Genomic DNA, 17,953 nt, shown 5'->3' with positions numbered 1-17,953 from the left:
GACATTGATGCTTTTGGGGAAATCAGAAGCTGTGGAGACTGTGAGACAATAAAACTTAAAAAAAAAATTAATCTTTCTCAGCTTCAAAAATTATTCGACATTTAGTTTAATCCTGCCATTTCATAGAAAGTTCAAGTCATATCCTTCTCCATCTCAATGAACTTCCATCTGAAAATACTTCCTTTCGACTATCCCACAGCTATTCCTGACTTCTCCAGAACTGGGAAATACACTGGGGCTTTGTGGAGTTAATGACTTTCCAAATGGAGGGAAGCATATACTTCCCAGAATTCTGGCTGGGGTAAAGGGGGTAACAGCCTACTTAGCTTTCTTTATCACCACGCCTTCTTCTAAGAGCAAATAATATTCTTGGGGATATAATTCTGGGCTATGTCCTTTCTCTTCTGTGGAAAAGCTAAGCAACTGATTTGATAATCACCTTCTAAGCCAGCTTCTTCAAATCTGCCACATTAAGATTTGGGCTTTCTTTTTCAGAACACAAAGTGTCCTTTGAACATTGACACTGGCTACCAGATGTTATCCATCTGTCTAAAGTGGACATTTAAAAGATTCAACCCACCTCATGGCCTACCACTCAAAATTTCATAAGTAAGACTCCCAAGTACTCTCTCTGTGGTTAAAGAATTGTTCTAGTTAGTAATTTTTCTTCATTGCAGGGAGCAGGAATCCATGTGTTGGGGAGCAGAGAGGAACATTAATGTTATGCATAACCAATCTCCAAAGCCGGTTCCCCCAAATCTGCCCCCATCCCCTGAAACCCCAGGTCAGAGCAACCTGAGCACTGGTTCAGCAGCGCACAGACATGGTTCTCAGAATCCAACTCCTTATAAGATCAGAACCAGAATCCCCTTTTCCACCCTTGCAGGATCACACATTCTAACCAGAGAATGTCAACTAGCTGAAAGAAAAGAAAGTCAGCCCATTTTAAACACTGTATATCTGTGTGACCTTGAGAAAGCTATTAACCTCAAATGTCTCATGTAATCCTCATCAAACCTCTTCCGGAATTAGCATCCCCATTTCGCAGATGAGAACACTGAGGCTCAGAGAGGTTAACAGACTGCCCACGCTGCCCAAATTGTCAGACTCTAAATCCTTTACCTCTCCACTGCCCCACACTGCTCTACCTCTGAAATGTTTAAACACCAGACAAGTCAGCCAGGGCTTGGACCCAGTCAGAGACCCCTCAAGGGAAAGACCTAGTGCTCCCATCTCCCCATCTCTACAGCTGCAGTACCTAGTAGCCTTGAAAATATTCATTACAATTTCAAAAGCAGATCACAGAAAGGAACGTAAAAAAGAGAAATGCTGTGGCCTTCATAACCCTAACTTTAAAAATATTGTGGCCTTCATAACCCTAACTTTAAGGCCCTCAAGTGGGAGACCCACACCATCAGAGCCAAAAATAAAATAAAAAATCCTTCCCTCTAGGTAAGCCAAAATAAGTTGAGTGCACATATAATTTACTCCAGTCAACCACATTAGTGCATCACGAGAGTGTCCAGGGATGTTCTGAGCTAAGATGATGGATAGAAGGGATAGAAGCCTCAGCCAGGCTTCACCACAGCCCCTCAGGGGTGGCCCAGAGGCCTTGGGGGCTATGATGTTGTACCTGGCCAAGGATGATGGAAAGGAGTAGAGGCCGCATCAAAAAGTATCCAGCCCCACCTTTCTGAACTTGATAACGAGGTGGACAGGAAAGTCTTTTTAAGCCAGGTCATGAATCTAGACCAGGAGACTCTCCTACTTGGGGTGAAACTGCCCTTCGCTGGCCTAATAGGTACTTCTCTAAATGAAGCTACCGGAAAGAAGACCAGCCTCTCCCACCACTCACACAGACACAGACACAGACACAGACATACACATACACATACACACATACACTAAGACAATCCACACAACCCAAGAGAACCTTCAAGTATTTCTGAACTATTGTATTGATGTTCCATACTATTAAAATCCTTAGGAAATTGATTAATTACTTAATTAAAAACTCTTCCAAGCTACATTATAGTTCAAACCATGGAATTGGAGGGTTATGAACTATACCTTTGCCCAGCTTTGCCTAAAAATCCCCATCATGGAGGCGCACACCTATACATTTACAAGCCCTCTCCTGATGACAATGTCTACCACTGTCTTGCAGTCAAGTCCAGAATTAAAGCTTCTCCTATGTTATACTAATGTCTTGTTGCAACCCCCTAGGAGATGGTATTTATCATTTGCATTTTATTGATGAGTAAAATGAGGTTCTGATAAATTAATTACCCAAGCTCACCCTCCTGGCAAATGAAGATTCTAGATGCAAACCCACTTCTGAGATGATCTTCTCACTATACTAGCCTGTCTGTAATTCCCCAAGAGTATGGTACTTAATAAGAAATACTCGAGTAATGAATTAAACCAAAGAAGAGTGGAAGCCTTGGGATTTTTCTGACTGTGGAATCTTTCTAACTGCACCCATTCTAGCAACTAGAGGACAGTGAGTTGGAGCCCTGGGGAAGGCCATCTCCACCTGCACTGGACCCAGCACCCAGGTGAGCCTCTGGCCTTCTGTCCCTCCGCACCTCTCTGCCCCAGAATCCCAGAGCAGGAGCACTGAAGCAATTATGAAAGTGTCTACAGCCCTAGTGGGGTGAGAGTGGAAGGGGACAAGAACAGCCTGTGCCTGCAGGAATTTGCTCCCTGATGTCCCCGCAGTGTTTTCGTTTGTGTCTGGCTTCCTATAAACAAAAGCAGAACAATGAGAGGAAGGAATACCAGCAAGCACCCGCGCAAGCGGTGAGGAGAGGAAGTTTGCGGCGTGCGTTGGCAGGGCGGATCCCGGCCCCCGTCTCCTACAGCCCCGCGGGCGGGCACACTGCTCCCACACTCAAAGCTCTCCAAGGAGAAAATAAGTTGGTGGGGTTTGGGTCTTCTTTTCTTTCTTTAATTTTTTTTTTTTTTCTAATAGCAAAGAGGGAAGGCTGGTTCCAAAACCAAAGCGTCAAAGCTGACAGCTGGGGTGGTACCTTTCAAATCCCTTCGCCCCCCTCAAGGCTGGATGGAATTATAATCAAACCGGGGCTGAAGGGGGCCAAGGGGGCCAAGGAGCCCCAGATGACACCATCTGAATAGGAGCGATGGAAAGCGCAGGAGCAGGTAAAAAATGTGAAGGCAGAGCTTTAGGTCCTCTGCACTGGGTGACATACGTCAGCTCCGAAGGTGGCGCCCGCGACTTCTCCCTGGGCACCCCGCCAGCCCTTCTCCCCAGCATTGGCGCCCTTTCCTCATCTGCCGGAGCAGTCGCGGCTCCAGAGCACCTGTATCCCTAACCCCCAAGGACAAAGATGCCCTGGACTCACTCCCTCGCTCACCCCTTCCCCTGCCTGTGCCCCGGCTCCCCAAACCACTGGTTTTCCAGGAAAATAAAGGTTCTGCATGCCCATCACCTCCCTCCCTACTTTCCAGCGTCCTCGGCGCCCGCTCCTCCGGCCACAGAAGACCTTGAATGAGAGGTCCACACTGGCTCGCCCCAAACAAGGAAGAGGAGACCAATCGCTTCCAAAGTTCGAAAAAAAAGTTTCCAAAGGGCTGGGGAAGGGGAGCAGGGGGTGGTGACCGGGAGAGTGGGGAGGATCACCTGTTGACGAAGGGAGGGAAAGTTTGCCTGGCCCCACCTCCCCGGGGCGCCCCGCTCCCCGCCCGGCCCCGCGCTCACCTTGAGCCCGCGGATCTCGCCGAGGTGCAGCTGCAGGCGGCGGTTCACCTCGCGGATGAGGTTGCTGTGGTCCAGCATCGCGCTCACCTTCTCCGCCTCGGCGCGCCGCAGGCTGCGGATCAGCTCCTCCTTGCTCCACTGCAGCAGCTCCTCGTCCGACACTTTGGACAGGTCCTCCACCGCGGCGGCGGCGGACGGGCCGGCAGAAGCCGAGGGACAACTTTCCGCAGCCGCCGCCGCTGCCGGACCTCCGGCCGCCTTAGACATGGTATCCGCGCGGTGGCAGGTGCGAGTGGGTGGAAGAGGCAAAGCGACTCCCGAAGGCGCGGGCGCGGCGGGGCCGCCTCCGCCCACACCCCTATGCGCTCCAGCGAGTCAGCTGCACCGCCCGGCGGCCGCTGGGTTGGGGCGGCAAGGGTCGCGCTGGGCGGCCATCCTACCTCGCCATCCCCGCGCGCGCGCCCGCGCAGCCCCAGGGCCGGGCAGTTACCCGCGCGCTGCTGCCGAGGCGCGTCCCAACTCGGCGCGAGTCCATGGTGAGGGGCGCCGGGGAGCGGGCGCCGCCGCGGGAAAACCTCGGGGAGCGGCGGGGGCGCCCGGGGGCCGCGCCCCGGTTCCCCTGCCCTCTCCTCCGCTCCGATGCGAGACCGTCGCCCCCCACACTCTCGCACACACGCACACACACGCGCGCACTCTCCTCCTCCTCGCCCCGCTGCAGCCCCGGCTTCACTGCGTTCCTAGTCGAGCTAGGGCGCGCCGGGCGCCGCGGCGCCTCCGGGATTGCTCGAGCGACGCCGCCGCCGCCGCTGCCCGAGCGCTCGGCGCGGCCCGCCTGCTGCGCTCCTCCCGCCGCCTTCTCTACGCCCGCCGCCTCTCCTAGGCTGCTCGGGGAAAGCCTGCGATTTGCAGCCGAGCCGAGCCGCGCCGAGGAGGGGTGGAGGGTGGAGGGGTAAAGGCTGGACCCGCAGGAGGAGGAGCCTGCAGCGGGGGCCGTCCGCGGCCGCCCGCACCTCCCGCGCGGACGGGACGCAACTGCAGCTAGATCGCCTCCCGGGCTCCCGAGGCGCGCTCCCCGCTATCCCGCCGGGGAAGGTCGGGGGCGCGGCTCCTCCAGCGCCGCGGCGCGGGTGGGGCGGGATGCGGGAGAAGCATGAGAAGCCAAGCGGCCCGGCTCTCGCAGGCTCGCGCGCGCCACCATGTGGCGGAAGGAGCTCCTTCCTCCGCCCCTGCGCGCGGGGTTTGTGACCCTGCGGGGAAACAACGCAGGACCAAAATGAGAGACACTTGGTATATGCAGTGATTGGAGGTCAGGGAAGATAGACTAGACAGATTAGATGATAGATAGATAGATAGATAGATAGATAGATAGATAGATAGATAGATAGATAGATAGATAGATAGATAGATACATACATACATACATACATACATACATACATACATACATTAGATAGATAGAAAGAATAAGATAGATTGATCATATAGATAGACTGACCGACCCAGAGGATAACCGTCGATTTCTGCTTTGGAGAATGGAAGAAAATGTGGATGGCAAAAAAAAGGGGGGGGGGGGGAGTGTAAGTGGGGTGGGAAAGGAACACTGAAGAAAACCCTAGTGCTCTGAAAAGAGCAAAGAAAGGCTTTGCTTTGGGGCACTACTCTTTAGGGACCAACCCCCCCCCCCCCCAGGCCCTTGTCTTTTCTAAAAATTCACTACTTTGTGAAGAGCTTCAGGGGCCGGTATTGGATCATTTAAGTTTTATTTGAAAAACATCAAAGCCTTAAGGGGAAAATAAAATACCTTCACCTCCAGATTCCCTAGCCCTGGATTTTTAAAGTCAACACAGTCATCTCCCCTCTGAGCAGAGGACAGCCCCTTAAGCAGCCAGAACTGCCAGGGACATTTCCATTTTCCTCCCAGGCTGGCAGTCAGTTCTTAGTGGGTTGGCTTTTTGTGATGGTAATTTCTGGAAGTGGGTGTTCCTTGTCCCTGGGTCCTATCTTTGGGCTGCAAAATTCCCTTTCCCACCTCCCCAGTTCTACCCTCCTGTTACGTGAAATCTAACCAGAGCTGAAAGCATCTGTTTCTTGCCTGAAGAAGTAAGATGCACTTGTCCTGGGCACATCATTTTGATGAGTACTCTCCTCTCCAGGATGGAGACAGGGCCAAAAGAGTGCAGGAACTTCCCCCCAGAGGGCTTTGGAAAGCAGGGGTGCAGATGGGCTAATCACCTGGTAGGGCGAGGCTCTGAATCAGAGTTCCTCCACCAGCAGGTCAGTGTGCATCCCCTGATGATAACAGATCATCAGATGGGGACTTTCTGGGTCCTAGCTTCCTGGGACCAAGAAAGAGAGCAAGGAAAGAGGGTGCAGCCCTCTGACCAGATGGCCTTAAAGTACCCCTCAGCTTGACTATAAACTTTAGACAGGTTTCTCCCTGACTATACGCCCCTGACCTCCCTTTTCTTAGAGCAAACTTGGAATTGTGAATTTAGCAAACTTGGAATTGTGAATTCTTTCTCTGCTGCCTTGAGTTGTAAATCACCTCCCAGCTTCTCGCCTGTTTCACCACTCAGGAATGTCCTTCTCCAGGACCTGGAAGCCATCCCTTGGAAATGTAATTACCAAGGAAAACAGCCCCCTCCCACCCCACCCCCACCCCATCTCTCCTTCTCTCTGAAAGGTGTGGAGCCTAACTTCACTAAGTGCCAATTAGCAAACATAAATGGTCTAATCACACTAACCAACTCCCCTCACCCCTTCCCATTCCCAGTATCCTCCAGTATTTTCCCAGTAGCCCACCCTGGGGGCTTAAAAACCCTACTGTGTCTTGGGGCCCTGGGTGGCTCAATCGGTTAAGCATCTGGCTCTCCACCTCAGCTCAGGTCTTAATCTCAGAGTCTTGGGTTCAAGCCCCAAGTTGAGCTCCTGGTTGGACATTGAGCCGACTTAAAAAATAAAGAACAACAACAACCCAAAAAAACCAACAAAGACAAAAAAAAAACACCCTCTTGCCTCTTATGACAGAGGAGTAAATTTCAGTCTCTCTCCCCTTGGGTTTAACTGCAAGTGAAACTTGTCTTTGACACCTCCCCGTCTCTCATGTGGGCAGAAGGCTCTCTTCAGCACAGTTCCTGAGATCTCTTTTGATACAGGAAGGGAAAATACAAGTCCTGTCCCTGTCCCTTGTTAATTTGTCAGCTTGAACAAATCATCTTACCTCTTGGGGCTCTGGCAGCTAATGAGGTAATGGACATGAAATCCTTTGTCAAGTTACCTACAGAAATGCCACTTTGTTATGACTGATACTACATCCACCTAGCCCACTCTCTGGGTATAGGAACCACCACATCTGGGTGGTTTTTCCTCCACCGGGTTTGTTCTTTAAGAGTCCAGTTCCAAAATCCAATGCCAGCACTCTTCATTGCTAATTCTCTTGGACAGTTAACCACTAAGCAGCTATTGAAAGGCAGATAGATGGCTGAGTGGAGGAACAAGACATGCGGGGAGAAGTCAAGGAGGAAAGAAAGCAAAGAAAAATTTTCCACAAACTTCTATACCCTAGCAGCTACTTACTACTGGGCTAGATCAGCGTGAGGAAGTTTTGATATTTCTAATTTTGGTCACTGATTCAAGATAATTATGGAATGAATGCTTTTGACTCATGTTGCTAAGGTCATGGTGGTATCGGGAACTTGGCTGCTAAAGACAGACGGCTCAAAACTCAGTCACCTAAAGAAGGCATGTATTTTCTCTCACACAACTGACATTCAGTTGAGGGTTGGTATGATGTCTTTATGGTATCATCAAAAAACTTAAGACTCCTGGGGCACCTGGGTGCCTCAGTCAGTTAAGCAACTAACTCTTGGTTTCTGCTCAGGCATGACCTCAGGATCATGATGTCAAGCCCTGCGTTGGACTCTGCCCTCAGTGTGGAGTCTGCTTGAGATTTTCTCCCTCTCTCTCTACCCCTTCCCCCAACTCACACTCCCTCTGTCTCCCTCTCTCTCTCCAATAAATAAATATAATCTTAAAACAACTTTGACTCCTTCTCTCTGCTCAGCCATACTTAGGATGACTATTTCCTGGCAACAAGGTGGCTGCTGGAGTGCCAGCCATCCATCTACATTTGGGGCAGGACAAAGATAGGACCAAATGCCAAAAGGACACATGCCATTTTAAAATGTGTCCTGGTAATATAACACAGTGAATCTCATTTCTATCTTAATAGCCAGGGCTTGCCATGGAACCACCTCCCCGCTATAAGGGAAGCTAGGAAACATTAAAGTTAAGCACCTTAGCACAACCCCCTCCTTTTTTTTTCTTTTTTTTTAAGATTTTGTTTATTTATTTGAGAGAGAGAGAGAGAAAAAGAAAGTGTGCAAACAGAGGGAGGGACAGAGGAGCAGGAGAGAGGTTATCTCAAGCAGACTCACCACTGAGCATGGAGCCCAACACAGGGCTCAATCCCACAACCCTCAGATCATGGCCTGAGCTGAAATCAAGAGGCAGATGCTCAACCAACTGAACCACCCAGGTGCCCCAAACATCTGACTCTTGATATCAGTTCAGGTCTTGATCTCAGGGTCATGAGTTCAGGCCCCATGTTGGGCTCCACACATGAAAAAAAAAAAGATAAGCACATTAATGCCCCGAAGTAAAATCAGAGTTGTTTTAATAAGAAATAAGAACACATGATATGTGATGGACAACTAACAGTTTGGTATGCAACCCTAGCAGTAGATTCTGCGTATCTAAAAACCAGCTATAAACAACACTAAGTCCATAAACCCTGGAGGTTTTATCTCCTCGGTTGTTTTGAACCACCTCCATTCCATCCACCACTCACCATCACCCAGACCAGGTCCTCACTAGGTCTCACCTGACCCTCCTCACTGGTCCCTCTGACACCAGTGTCACTTGTCTTAAATCTGCTTTCCACACAGCTGCCCCAGGGAGCTATCTACAAAGTCAAGTCCAGCTGTTTCCCCTCCAACGGAGATCAAATCCTTGCGCAGAGTTCTTGCCAGCCCACGAGTCTGATTCAGACCACTCTCTGCATGTGACTTTGCAGCAGCTCCCACGCCGGGGGGCAGTTTCCCCAGGGATGATGTGCTTGGCCGTGGGCTGGTGTTGCTAATGGAATGTGGGCGTACCTGAGTGGTTCCCTTCTGCTTGTCCCCTCACCATCTTGTACTTCCTACATATCACTGGCAGAAGAGCTGACCTTGGGCAGCTGCTGTTCCTTGGGGCTCAGCCCCACGCGGTGTCACCCCAGGCATTCTACAGACCTGAACCCTGCAGTAGAGCCTCCTTCCCCTCGCAGACTCTCACACCTGTGTTCGAGAGTGTGTGACAGCTATTTAAGTCCCTAAGTTTTGGCCAGATACATCGTGCAGCATGAATGCAACAGTCTGCAGCTACAGCTCCCCCCTCACCCCAAATCCCTTCAGTGGCAACTCCGGACCGATCCCGGAACAAAGTCACATTCCTTAGCAGAGCACGTAAGACAGGTGCAGTCTGGCCCTTGCCTCCGCCTGCATCACACCTGGCCTCATATCCTACATTACCAGTGCCAACTCCCCATTCCTCTGTGTCTCCTGATGCTATTCTCTCATGTATGAAAGGCCTTACCTGCCTTTATCTTCTGGTCAAATCCCACTGGATCCTTCTACCAGCCTCTTCTCCTCCAGATTCCTAGCATCAGCCCATACTTCTCCAATGAAAGCAGAAGTGAGGGTCCCTCTCCACTCCCATAACCTCTAGCACACCTGTATCCCAGAACCTAAAACAGAACATTGAACTACAGGATGTTACAGGTGGAAGCTCATATCAACCCAGGCCAACCCCAGCAGAATAGTTTAGCTCTACCTAGAATTTAATATTATCTCTTTTTCACGTTCCCCAAACCCTGTGAACTTCTGTCATGCCCTGTGAAACTCCTAGAGGCAATCAGAATGTTGTCAAAGACATTGCCGAGTATATCCCATATGCCTTATTACATTACACCCTAATCCACATGGTTCCTTGGGGCTCATTAGTTTTAATCGTATAGACACTGTGAGTTATACAATTGGTGTACATTTCTTTTTGCACTGGCTGCTGGGAAGTCAGATCTAAATTTGTGGCCCATTCTCAGCAATTTAAATAAGACTTAAAGAACAGGACTTGTTAATTAACATGACTTTTATCATTTTCTAACTTTCAAATTTCTCCCTCTTAATCTTTTTTTTTAATCTTTCTAAGTTTCCTGGAAACACATACATATGCGTGTATACATACACACACACGTGCTCCCTGCCTGGGAGCTGCTGCAAAGTCTCATGCACGTGTGTGTGTGTGTGTGTGTGTGTGTGTGTGTGTGATTGGAAGAAAGGGGCAAAAGGGGAAGGGAGGCCTTGTTTCCAGTCAGAGATCCTATAATGTTTTCTGTCTTACTTTGAGGACTTATCCCTCTAGTAGCTCCTAAACTCTGTGAAGACAAGGCCTGCTTGCTAACCTAGAGTCAGTATTAAATAAAAGAGGGAAGGAAGGAGGGAATAGGCTTGCTCAAGGCCTTTGTTCCATTTTTTTAATCCCCTTGTTTGGAAAGAGAAAACCTCCTCCTTTGGCAAATGTTAATGACCATTTAGTGAAAGCTACTTTGCAACCCACATGAGTGCTATGCAGTTCAGAAAATTTTTCTAAATCGTCTAAGTGTAGGACCATACGGTGTTTAATGCGTTAGCCTCAAATCACTGTAAACTGCACTCAGGTGATAGGTTCGTCCACTGATGAAGCTGGACATAAGTAAAGGTACCACATGCACAAGGCTGTGGTTAATCTCCTGTGTTGCACTGTGGCAGGCAACAGGCAGCTATGGAAATAGCCCACCTCGCTCCACCAAGAACCAGTTTCCCAAGCCATACTTTACAACTCAGTGAAGTGTGGGGCACCTGGATGGCTCAGTCTGTTGGGTGTCTGCCTTCAGCCTAGGTCATGATCTCAGGGTCCTAGGATGGAGCTCCGCATCGGGTCCCTGCTCAGCGGGAAACCTGCTTCTCCCTCTCCTCCCCGCTCATGTTCTCTTCTCGCTAGCTCTGTCTCTCTCCCTCAGATAAATAAATAAAACCTTTAGCAAAGAAAAAAAAAACTCAATGAAGTGCCCTGGATTTTTCCTTCCTTACCTAATTCTGAGTCCAGATCTGGAGAACATGACAGCCATGTGGAAATGGGACGTAATGTAGCTGGGGATCCCAGCAGTAGCAGGAGCTTCTGGCCGTGGTAGATGCTGTGATGGATGTCTCCCAAACCTGCTGTCTCCGGGAGCCTCTGTGAAGGTGCTCTGCCCTGATCCGGCCCCACAAACCGAACATTTAGAAGCTCACTGGCCTTTATTGTATTTGGTTCTGCCAGGTCCTGTAGCAGAAACTGCCAGGGAAGGATTCATCTAACTGCCAGAACCACCCAAGGGACAGAGGTCCAGGCAGCCTGACCCTCAGAGCGTTGAGACCTCGGTGTCTACCGAGTCATGAAAACAGCTGCTCTGTTCCCTCCCCACATCCACCCCATCTGCTTTCTGTGGGTAAGGTGAGGCATGCGTCTCAGGGAGGAAAACCAAAAGCAGAGGGCACTTCAGAAGCCCATATTTTCTGTTGTTTGTAAAGAAAATGAGCAGAGCCTTTGGATCATCCCTGAACCACTAATGCAGTTTCCACTATTAGCCCTCCTCGAGGTCTCTACCCCACAGATTTTCAATCTTGGCTGCATATTAGAATCACTTGGGTGGGGAGTTTAATAAGACTGATGCCTGGGCCTCTCCCTAGAAACTTCTGATTTTTTTTTTTAAGATTTTATTTATTTATTTAACAGACGGAGATCACAAGGAGGCAGAGAAGCAGGCAGAGAGAGGGGAGGAAGCAGGCTCCCAGCTGAGCAGAGAGCCCAGTGAGGCCTCGATCCCAGGACTGTGGGATCATGACCTGAGACGAAGGCAGAGGCTTTAACCCACTGAGCCACCCAGGTGCCCGAGACTTCTGATTTAATAAGTCTGGGGCACAGCTTGCCTATTGGGGTTTTCAAAAACTCCCCCACCTGATTGTGCCGTGCAGCAGTTTGAGAATTACTCTTGTAGCTGGTGTAATGCACGAACAGACATATAGCACAAACCACAAGTGCAAGCCACAGATATAACTTTAGATTTTCTAGTAGTTGCACTGAAAAAGTAAACAGAAACCAGCAATACTAGTTTCAATAATATATTTAATCTAACCTAACATATTGAACATGTTATTTCAACATGGAATCAACAACAACAAAAAAATTGTCAATGAAATACTTTGCATTTTTTGGTAATAAGACCTCAAAACCTAGTGTGTATCTTACATGTACAGCATATCTCAATCCAAACAAGCGGTGTTTCAAGGGCTCAGGAGCCACCTGTGACTGCCAATATTGTGACCACCAGTCAGTGGCTGCCATATTGGACATCATGGCCATAGACCGTTTGGTTTGCGGGGGGAGGCAGTGGAAGAATAGGAGTGACACCTCTGGTGGGCTGTGCATGACCTTACCCCACCTATCCTTCTAATAATCCCTAGAATCTGTGAGTGCTACCCTTTAATGGCACTAAGGGACTTTACAGATGTGATTATGGTAAAGATCTTGAGATAGAACAATCATCCTCACTTATCCTAGGGGGTAAATACAATCATGTGTATACCCGTAGGAGAGGGACAAGGAAGAGTTCACAAATGGAACAGCAGGTGATGTAACCACAGAGGCAAAAATTGGGGTGATGAGGAAGGGAATGCCATCAGCCCCTAGAAACGAGGAGAGTCCAGGAATGGATTCTCCCAAGAGCCTCCAGAAGAAGGCACAGCCCTTCTGCTACCTTGATTTGAGCCCCGAAGGACTCATTGCAGATTTCTGGCTTCCTGTGAGAGAATAAATTTCTGTTGTTTTTAGCTCCTAAATTTGCGGTCACAATAGGAAGCAAATACAGCCCATTTAATAAGAAAGCACTTCCTTTTTATCTGTATGATTGAAGTTATCAGAGTATTTCTTCTTTTATTGCTGGTTGGATACCTATTGATTTTTTTTTTTTTTCCAGAGGGCAGGGAACTGTCTTACTCATCCAGGAGCTCTCTACCACACTTAGCAAGTAAAGTGTCCGTTGCCAGAGCAGGGCAAAGTATCTGAATCTCAGCCTCAGGGATGCCCACATGCAGGAAAAGCGAGAAAAAAGGCGGCCTCCTGTAGAGGTCTGTATATGGGAAAACAACAGATCACAAACATAACAGACGTCCATTGGAACGCCTGCCTGCCCTTGTCACTTGGAGCGTCTTTGAGAAGCCGTAACCCCTGGAGTAGAGAAAAGGAAGAAGGCGCTAAAAGCAGGACTGCCTGACGGGTCTGACCTTCCACAGGACCTGGCCTATCCCCGCCTGTCCCCACGCAGACCCACCTTCACACAATCTGGAAATTTCCAGTCCTTTTGCTAAGCTGCCTGAAATAGACAGAGTTAAGCGTCTCACAAGTGAAAATGCCTCTTCACACATTTGCTCAATAAGAGAGTTTTTTTCTCCTCACACAGAAATCAGCTGCCGCGAGGGTGTGCAGGGCAGATTAGGAAGTCCCTCTTAGGCAGCTTTTCAAATAGCCCGACCCTGGCACCATCAGTATCACCTGAGAAGTTGACTTATCATACCTGCAATTCACTAAAAAACGATAAATGACAGTTGGAACACGGAGGTATACTCCCTGCCTTTCAGAGAGGAACCTTCCAGGGTGCCATCACCACACAGTGACTGGACAGGAACAACCATGGTTGAGGCACACCGTCTTAAGGCATCTGCCCTGGGAGAGGTGTTCTTATCTGTTTTACAGAAGAGGCTCAGACCAGACTCATAGTTAATGAATGCGGACGATCATCCTCATGATCACCTTCCCCAAAAGAGACAGGAGGATGTTAAGGACTCCGCGGGTGTCTCTCAGGCCCCCAATCTTCCATACAAACTTCCAGAAGGGGTCTTCACTTGTGTGTTTGGTGAGACCCAATTTTTTGGCGTTAGCAGTAGAGTAAGCAAAGCATGAGAACAGGCTCTGGAGTGGACAGAAATGGAGTCTTGATGCCTTTGCCACCTACAGAAAAGAGTCCTAATTGCAGAACAATTTCCAAGGGAATCGTAAAATTTCTTTCGTTTGTCTGGTAGCATTTACCCATGTTCATATAGCATGTGCTTTCCCAGGGGAATGTTCTCATGGGACGCTCTCTGCCTGGGCACCACGAAGATGTCGGATAACTCCTACCCCTTCAAATCACAGCCTGATATCACTGGCCCAGAGACACCGCCCCTAATCAGGTTATCTAAAGGATCTGCTCCTAATTGCACCTGTTTCCTTCATAACACTTATCTTTTGCAATTATTTCTAGTTTGTTTACATTCCTGCGTTGAGCAGGGGGAGGGATGAAGGAAGGAGCTGTGTGTATTATGCCTGATGCAAAAGACACTCAGTAACTCTGGGACCAGATAACTGGCAGGTGTTTAATATTTGCTCATCAGCACTGCCAGCCTCTAACTGCTCGTGCTTTATAATAATCCATACACCCCACCCCCAGGACCACTAACTCACTTAGCCAGAGGCTAGGCCTTGGAAATATGTGTCTGGAGGTTGTTTCAGGGCTAATTCCGATGTCATCAGTCAGTACAACAGCATGTGGAACAGACCCTTGTGCCTGCCTGCTTCGAACAATTTTTATTCTCTTCGCAGTGAGAGTCACGACAACAGTCTGATCCACACACTCGTTTCTGGGTCTTGGGGATGCCTGAGAGTATCCTCTGAATCCTGTTCTCATGCGTACCACTTGTATGCCCATGAGAAGCGTGAATACAATTTTAAGGCTAACGTTACCTTCTATACATCGTGATTTAACACTCACCACCGTCTTTGGGAGAACATTCAGGACAGTGGAGAAATTGGGCTTTCTGGGAAACTCATTCCAAGGTCCTTGGAACCTGAAAGTGACATACATCCTTTGGGGGCTTGTAAAAGAACTGGAAGCTGGAAGCCCCTGAGGTTGACCAGATGGGCTCTCTGCAGGCTTGTGTGGCCAGACACACAAAGGCTCTTGCAGCCATAGATAGGCAGCTGTAGGGTGTAGCGTTCTGGCCACAGTGGTGGCACCAGAAGAAACAGCGGAAGTGAGGTAAAGCCCCGGTCCTTACTATTCATAGAATGGCCTGGGGACCAGCAGCATCAGGTTTGCCTAGCACCTTGCTGGACAATGGGAATCCCCATCCCTACTCCAGAACTACCCAATGGGAATCTGCATTTTGATGATTTCTTGGCAATTTATGAGAACATCAACATTTGAGAAGCACCGACTTACATCGATGGCAAACGGGAGCTCGGTGAACCAGAGGAATTCAGGAATTCCTTAGCTTAGAGGAAATTCCACTTTGGACATATTCAAGCCTTGATCATATCCAAGGAGAGTGTGAGTCAGGGAAACGGGGCTTATCACTCTTGCATTCCTGAATGTCCTATTTCCTTGAGGAGGGTACATGCTAACTGGGGCCAAGGAATGTTCCCTAAACTTACTGTTCCCACAGCGTGCAACTTTGGGAGCTAGAATTTGGTTTTCAGTAGGCAGTAACATCAGGTAAAGATCATTCTGGGGGTTGACTTAGATCTGCTTCTGGCATTTTCTCTTAAATACTCTGGGCCTAGGAACCTTCGCCAGCCTGCCTAGATGATGTCTGAATAAGAAGATCACAAAATTTTAGAAAGTGGTTTAGGAATCTGTTCTTCAAATGCTCATAAACATAATGTCCATTCCTCAGAGCTGGGTCTTTCCAGAGTCGGAAGTGTGACCACATTGCTTTAATCTGCATTAAATGCCCCAGAGGCAAGGTTACATAAAATTGCAAGAAATCAAGAAACCAATTTGGGTAGCAGCTGAAAAACAAAACAAAAACAAAACATTGGTTCTCTAGTTCATTGACTTTCATCTTCTCCCTAAGGCACAAAGAACTCTCAAGTGCATCCTAATATCCCTGGTACTCTTTCCCTTCCCGCCCCAGCCCCACTCTGCACCCTTCCCCTCACACCGCCCCCCCCCCACCATTGTGAATGATCACCAACAACAGTTCTTATTTTGATGGGACTGCAAACATGACCTCACACTTAGGCTCTATTGCAGGGATCTGTGAGATATTGTGGTGCCCAGAGTATGTGTAGTTTGAGAGCTTTTTTAGAAAATTACAGAACAAAACAGTCCTGAGATATATATGTGTGGTGCGGGTGTGTGTGTGTGTGTGTGTGTGTGTGTGTGTGCATTTGTGTATGTGCGGATCCTTGCCTTTACAGCAATTAGAAGAGAAGAGACTTTGGACGGTGAAGGAAACTAAGCTAACATATATAATTCAACCCAAGTAAACATGACCATTTTCTCAAGAAATAAAGTAAAAAATTAAAATCTGCCCCAGAGAGGATCTCTACTATTTGTTCTTGAAGGAGAGAACGCTCCTGATCATACTGTTCTATGTTTTTTTCAAAAAAATGAAATACTCAGAAAGAACGCACAAATGTTCTGAGAGTTCCACAGGCCTGTGAGGAAGGCTAGAAAGAGTGCAAGAGCAGGACGGTCACTCAGCCAGAGGAGAGACACCCCCCCCAGCCACCACCTCACCACAGAGACATCCGAGGGTCACCTCTGCAGCTCTACTCGCACACCTTTACCATGACAGTGATAACAAGCATCAGTAGAACTTCTTTGTATTAATACAATGAGAGGAACACGTTTGGAAAATTTACACATTGACTCACCAAATGCAACGCTCGGGTAATTTCTATGGATATTACTCATCCCTAGTTTGCTGAATCTCCTTCCAGCAAGCAACAGCGTTCTCAGGGTTCACCACTAACGTAGCAGAGGACTGAAAGCCCTTAATTGCTTCCATTGCTTCCATTCTTCTCTGGAAGAATCACCCATATTCTAAGACTCACGCTGAGACCAGGAGCTTTACAGCACAGACAAATCTGAGCTACAAGGGGACGGGGTGGGGTGGGGGTAATTTTTCAAATTAGGCTCATCAGCCCCCTTCCCACCTCTCCATACCCATTGCCAGAACCTATGAGACGCAGCTATGCTCACCAACATACCACCAAACTGCCAGAGCCTTTGGAAAACTATGCAGGAATTAGCAAAAGGCTCCCCTCTCTTGAGTGGCATGTCCAATAGTGCTTAACTCTTCATATATATAAAATAAGGAATTAGCCCATGCAGTCATGGAGGCTGGGAGGTCCCAAAATCCGTGGTCGGTAAGCTGCAGACTCAGGAGAGCTGATGGTATGTGTCTTGGTCTGAATCCAAGTTCCGAAGGCAAGAGAAGACCGCTGTCCCAGCTCAAAGCAAATTCCCCCTCACTCCACTTTGGCCTTCAACGGATTGGATGAGGGCCCCACACATTAGGGAGGACAATCTGCTTTACTCACTCTACTGATTCAAAGGTCAGTCTCATCGAGAAACACACTCACAGACACACCTAGAACAATGTGTGGCCAAATACCTGGGCATAATCACCCAGGCAAGTTGACACACAAAATTAACCATCACAAGCAGGGTGCATGGCGGACCACAGGCTGTGTTCCAACCCCCCTCAGCCTATCAGGTGGGCACACTCATGCACACACACACACACACACACACACACACACACACAGTGAACTTCCCTCCATGTGAAGGACCACTGTCAGAAATGTCCTCTTCTCCAGAACCAGGAACACCGTAGTCCCGCCTTTATGGCTCCCTCAATCCCATCATAGCTTCTAGACCGATCATGGTTTGGGCTCCACAGAATGCCCCAACAAAGTGCATTCTACCTTACTATTTGTTTGAATGTAGCCTCTCTTTAATGTTTTACCCAGGGTTCCCCAGACAAGCATCTGAGTTCTATGACTTAGGGAGGGTCAAGGCTACAATGTTGAACCCTTCCTTCCACTGAGGGAAGCACAGAAATTCCCCTGGACTGGTGGGTCTGTACAACACATCCACTTCCCTCTCAGTGAGGAATGAGAGAACAGAGGAAATCAAAACAGCAGGAAGAGGACCAAACAATAAAAATTTTAAAAATTAAGCCCACAAAGGAAGAAAGTAAACAAACAGGGAGATAAACAGAAATAACCACTGACAAAACATTCACTGAGTCCTGAGTCCAGCAATGACACCTGGACAGAACCATAGCATAT

General features: G+C 48.6%; 1 protein-coding gene and 1 long non-coding RNA gene across 14 annotated transcripts in view; one reads left to right on the top strand and one right to left on the bottom strand.

The window, feature by feature from the left end:
• CCDC85A (coiled-coil domain containing 85A) overlaps positions 1 to 4,675 on the bottom strand; it is a 200,258-nt gene extending 195,583 nt beyond the window's left edge. For all 13 annotated transcript variants that reach the window (XR_004287767.1, XR_004287764.1, XR_004287765.1 and 10 more), the window contains exon 1: positions 3,722 to 4,675. Coding sequence is in view for 9 of the 13 variants with exons in the window: in XM_032352182.1 (XP_032208073.1) it covers positions 3,722 to 3,988 (267 nt within the window). In the remaining 4 variants the exon portion in view is untranslated. The remainder of the gene's footprint in view (positions 1 to 3,721) is intronic.
• LOC116595608 lies at positions 2,899 to 3,543 on the top strand. The gene is made up of 2 exons (XR_004287769.1): positions 2,899 to 3,162; positions 3,472 to 3,543. It is a non-coding gene; the product is annotated as an uncharacterized LOC116595608 (long non-coding RNA).
• Positions 4,676 to 17,953: the final 13,278 nt, after the last annotated feature.

Source organism: Mustela erminea, chromosome 7, assembly GCF_009829155.1.
Source record: "Mustela erminea isolate mMusErm1 chromosome 7, mMusErm1.Pri, whole genome shotgun sequence".
In the NCBI taxonomy this organism is placed as follows: Eukaryota; Metazoa; Chordata; class Mammalia; order Carnivora; family Mustelidae; genus Mustela; species Mustela erminea.
Note: the sequence above shows the minus strand (reverse complement) of the source record. Positions and strands in the feature narration are given on the sequence as shown.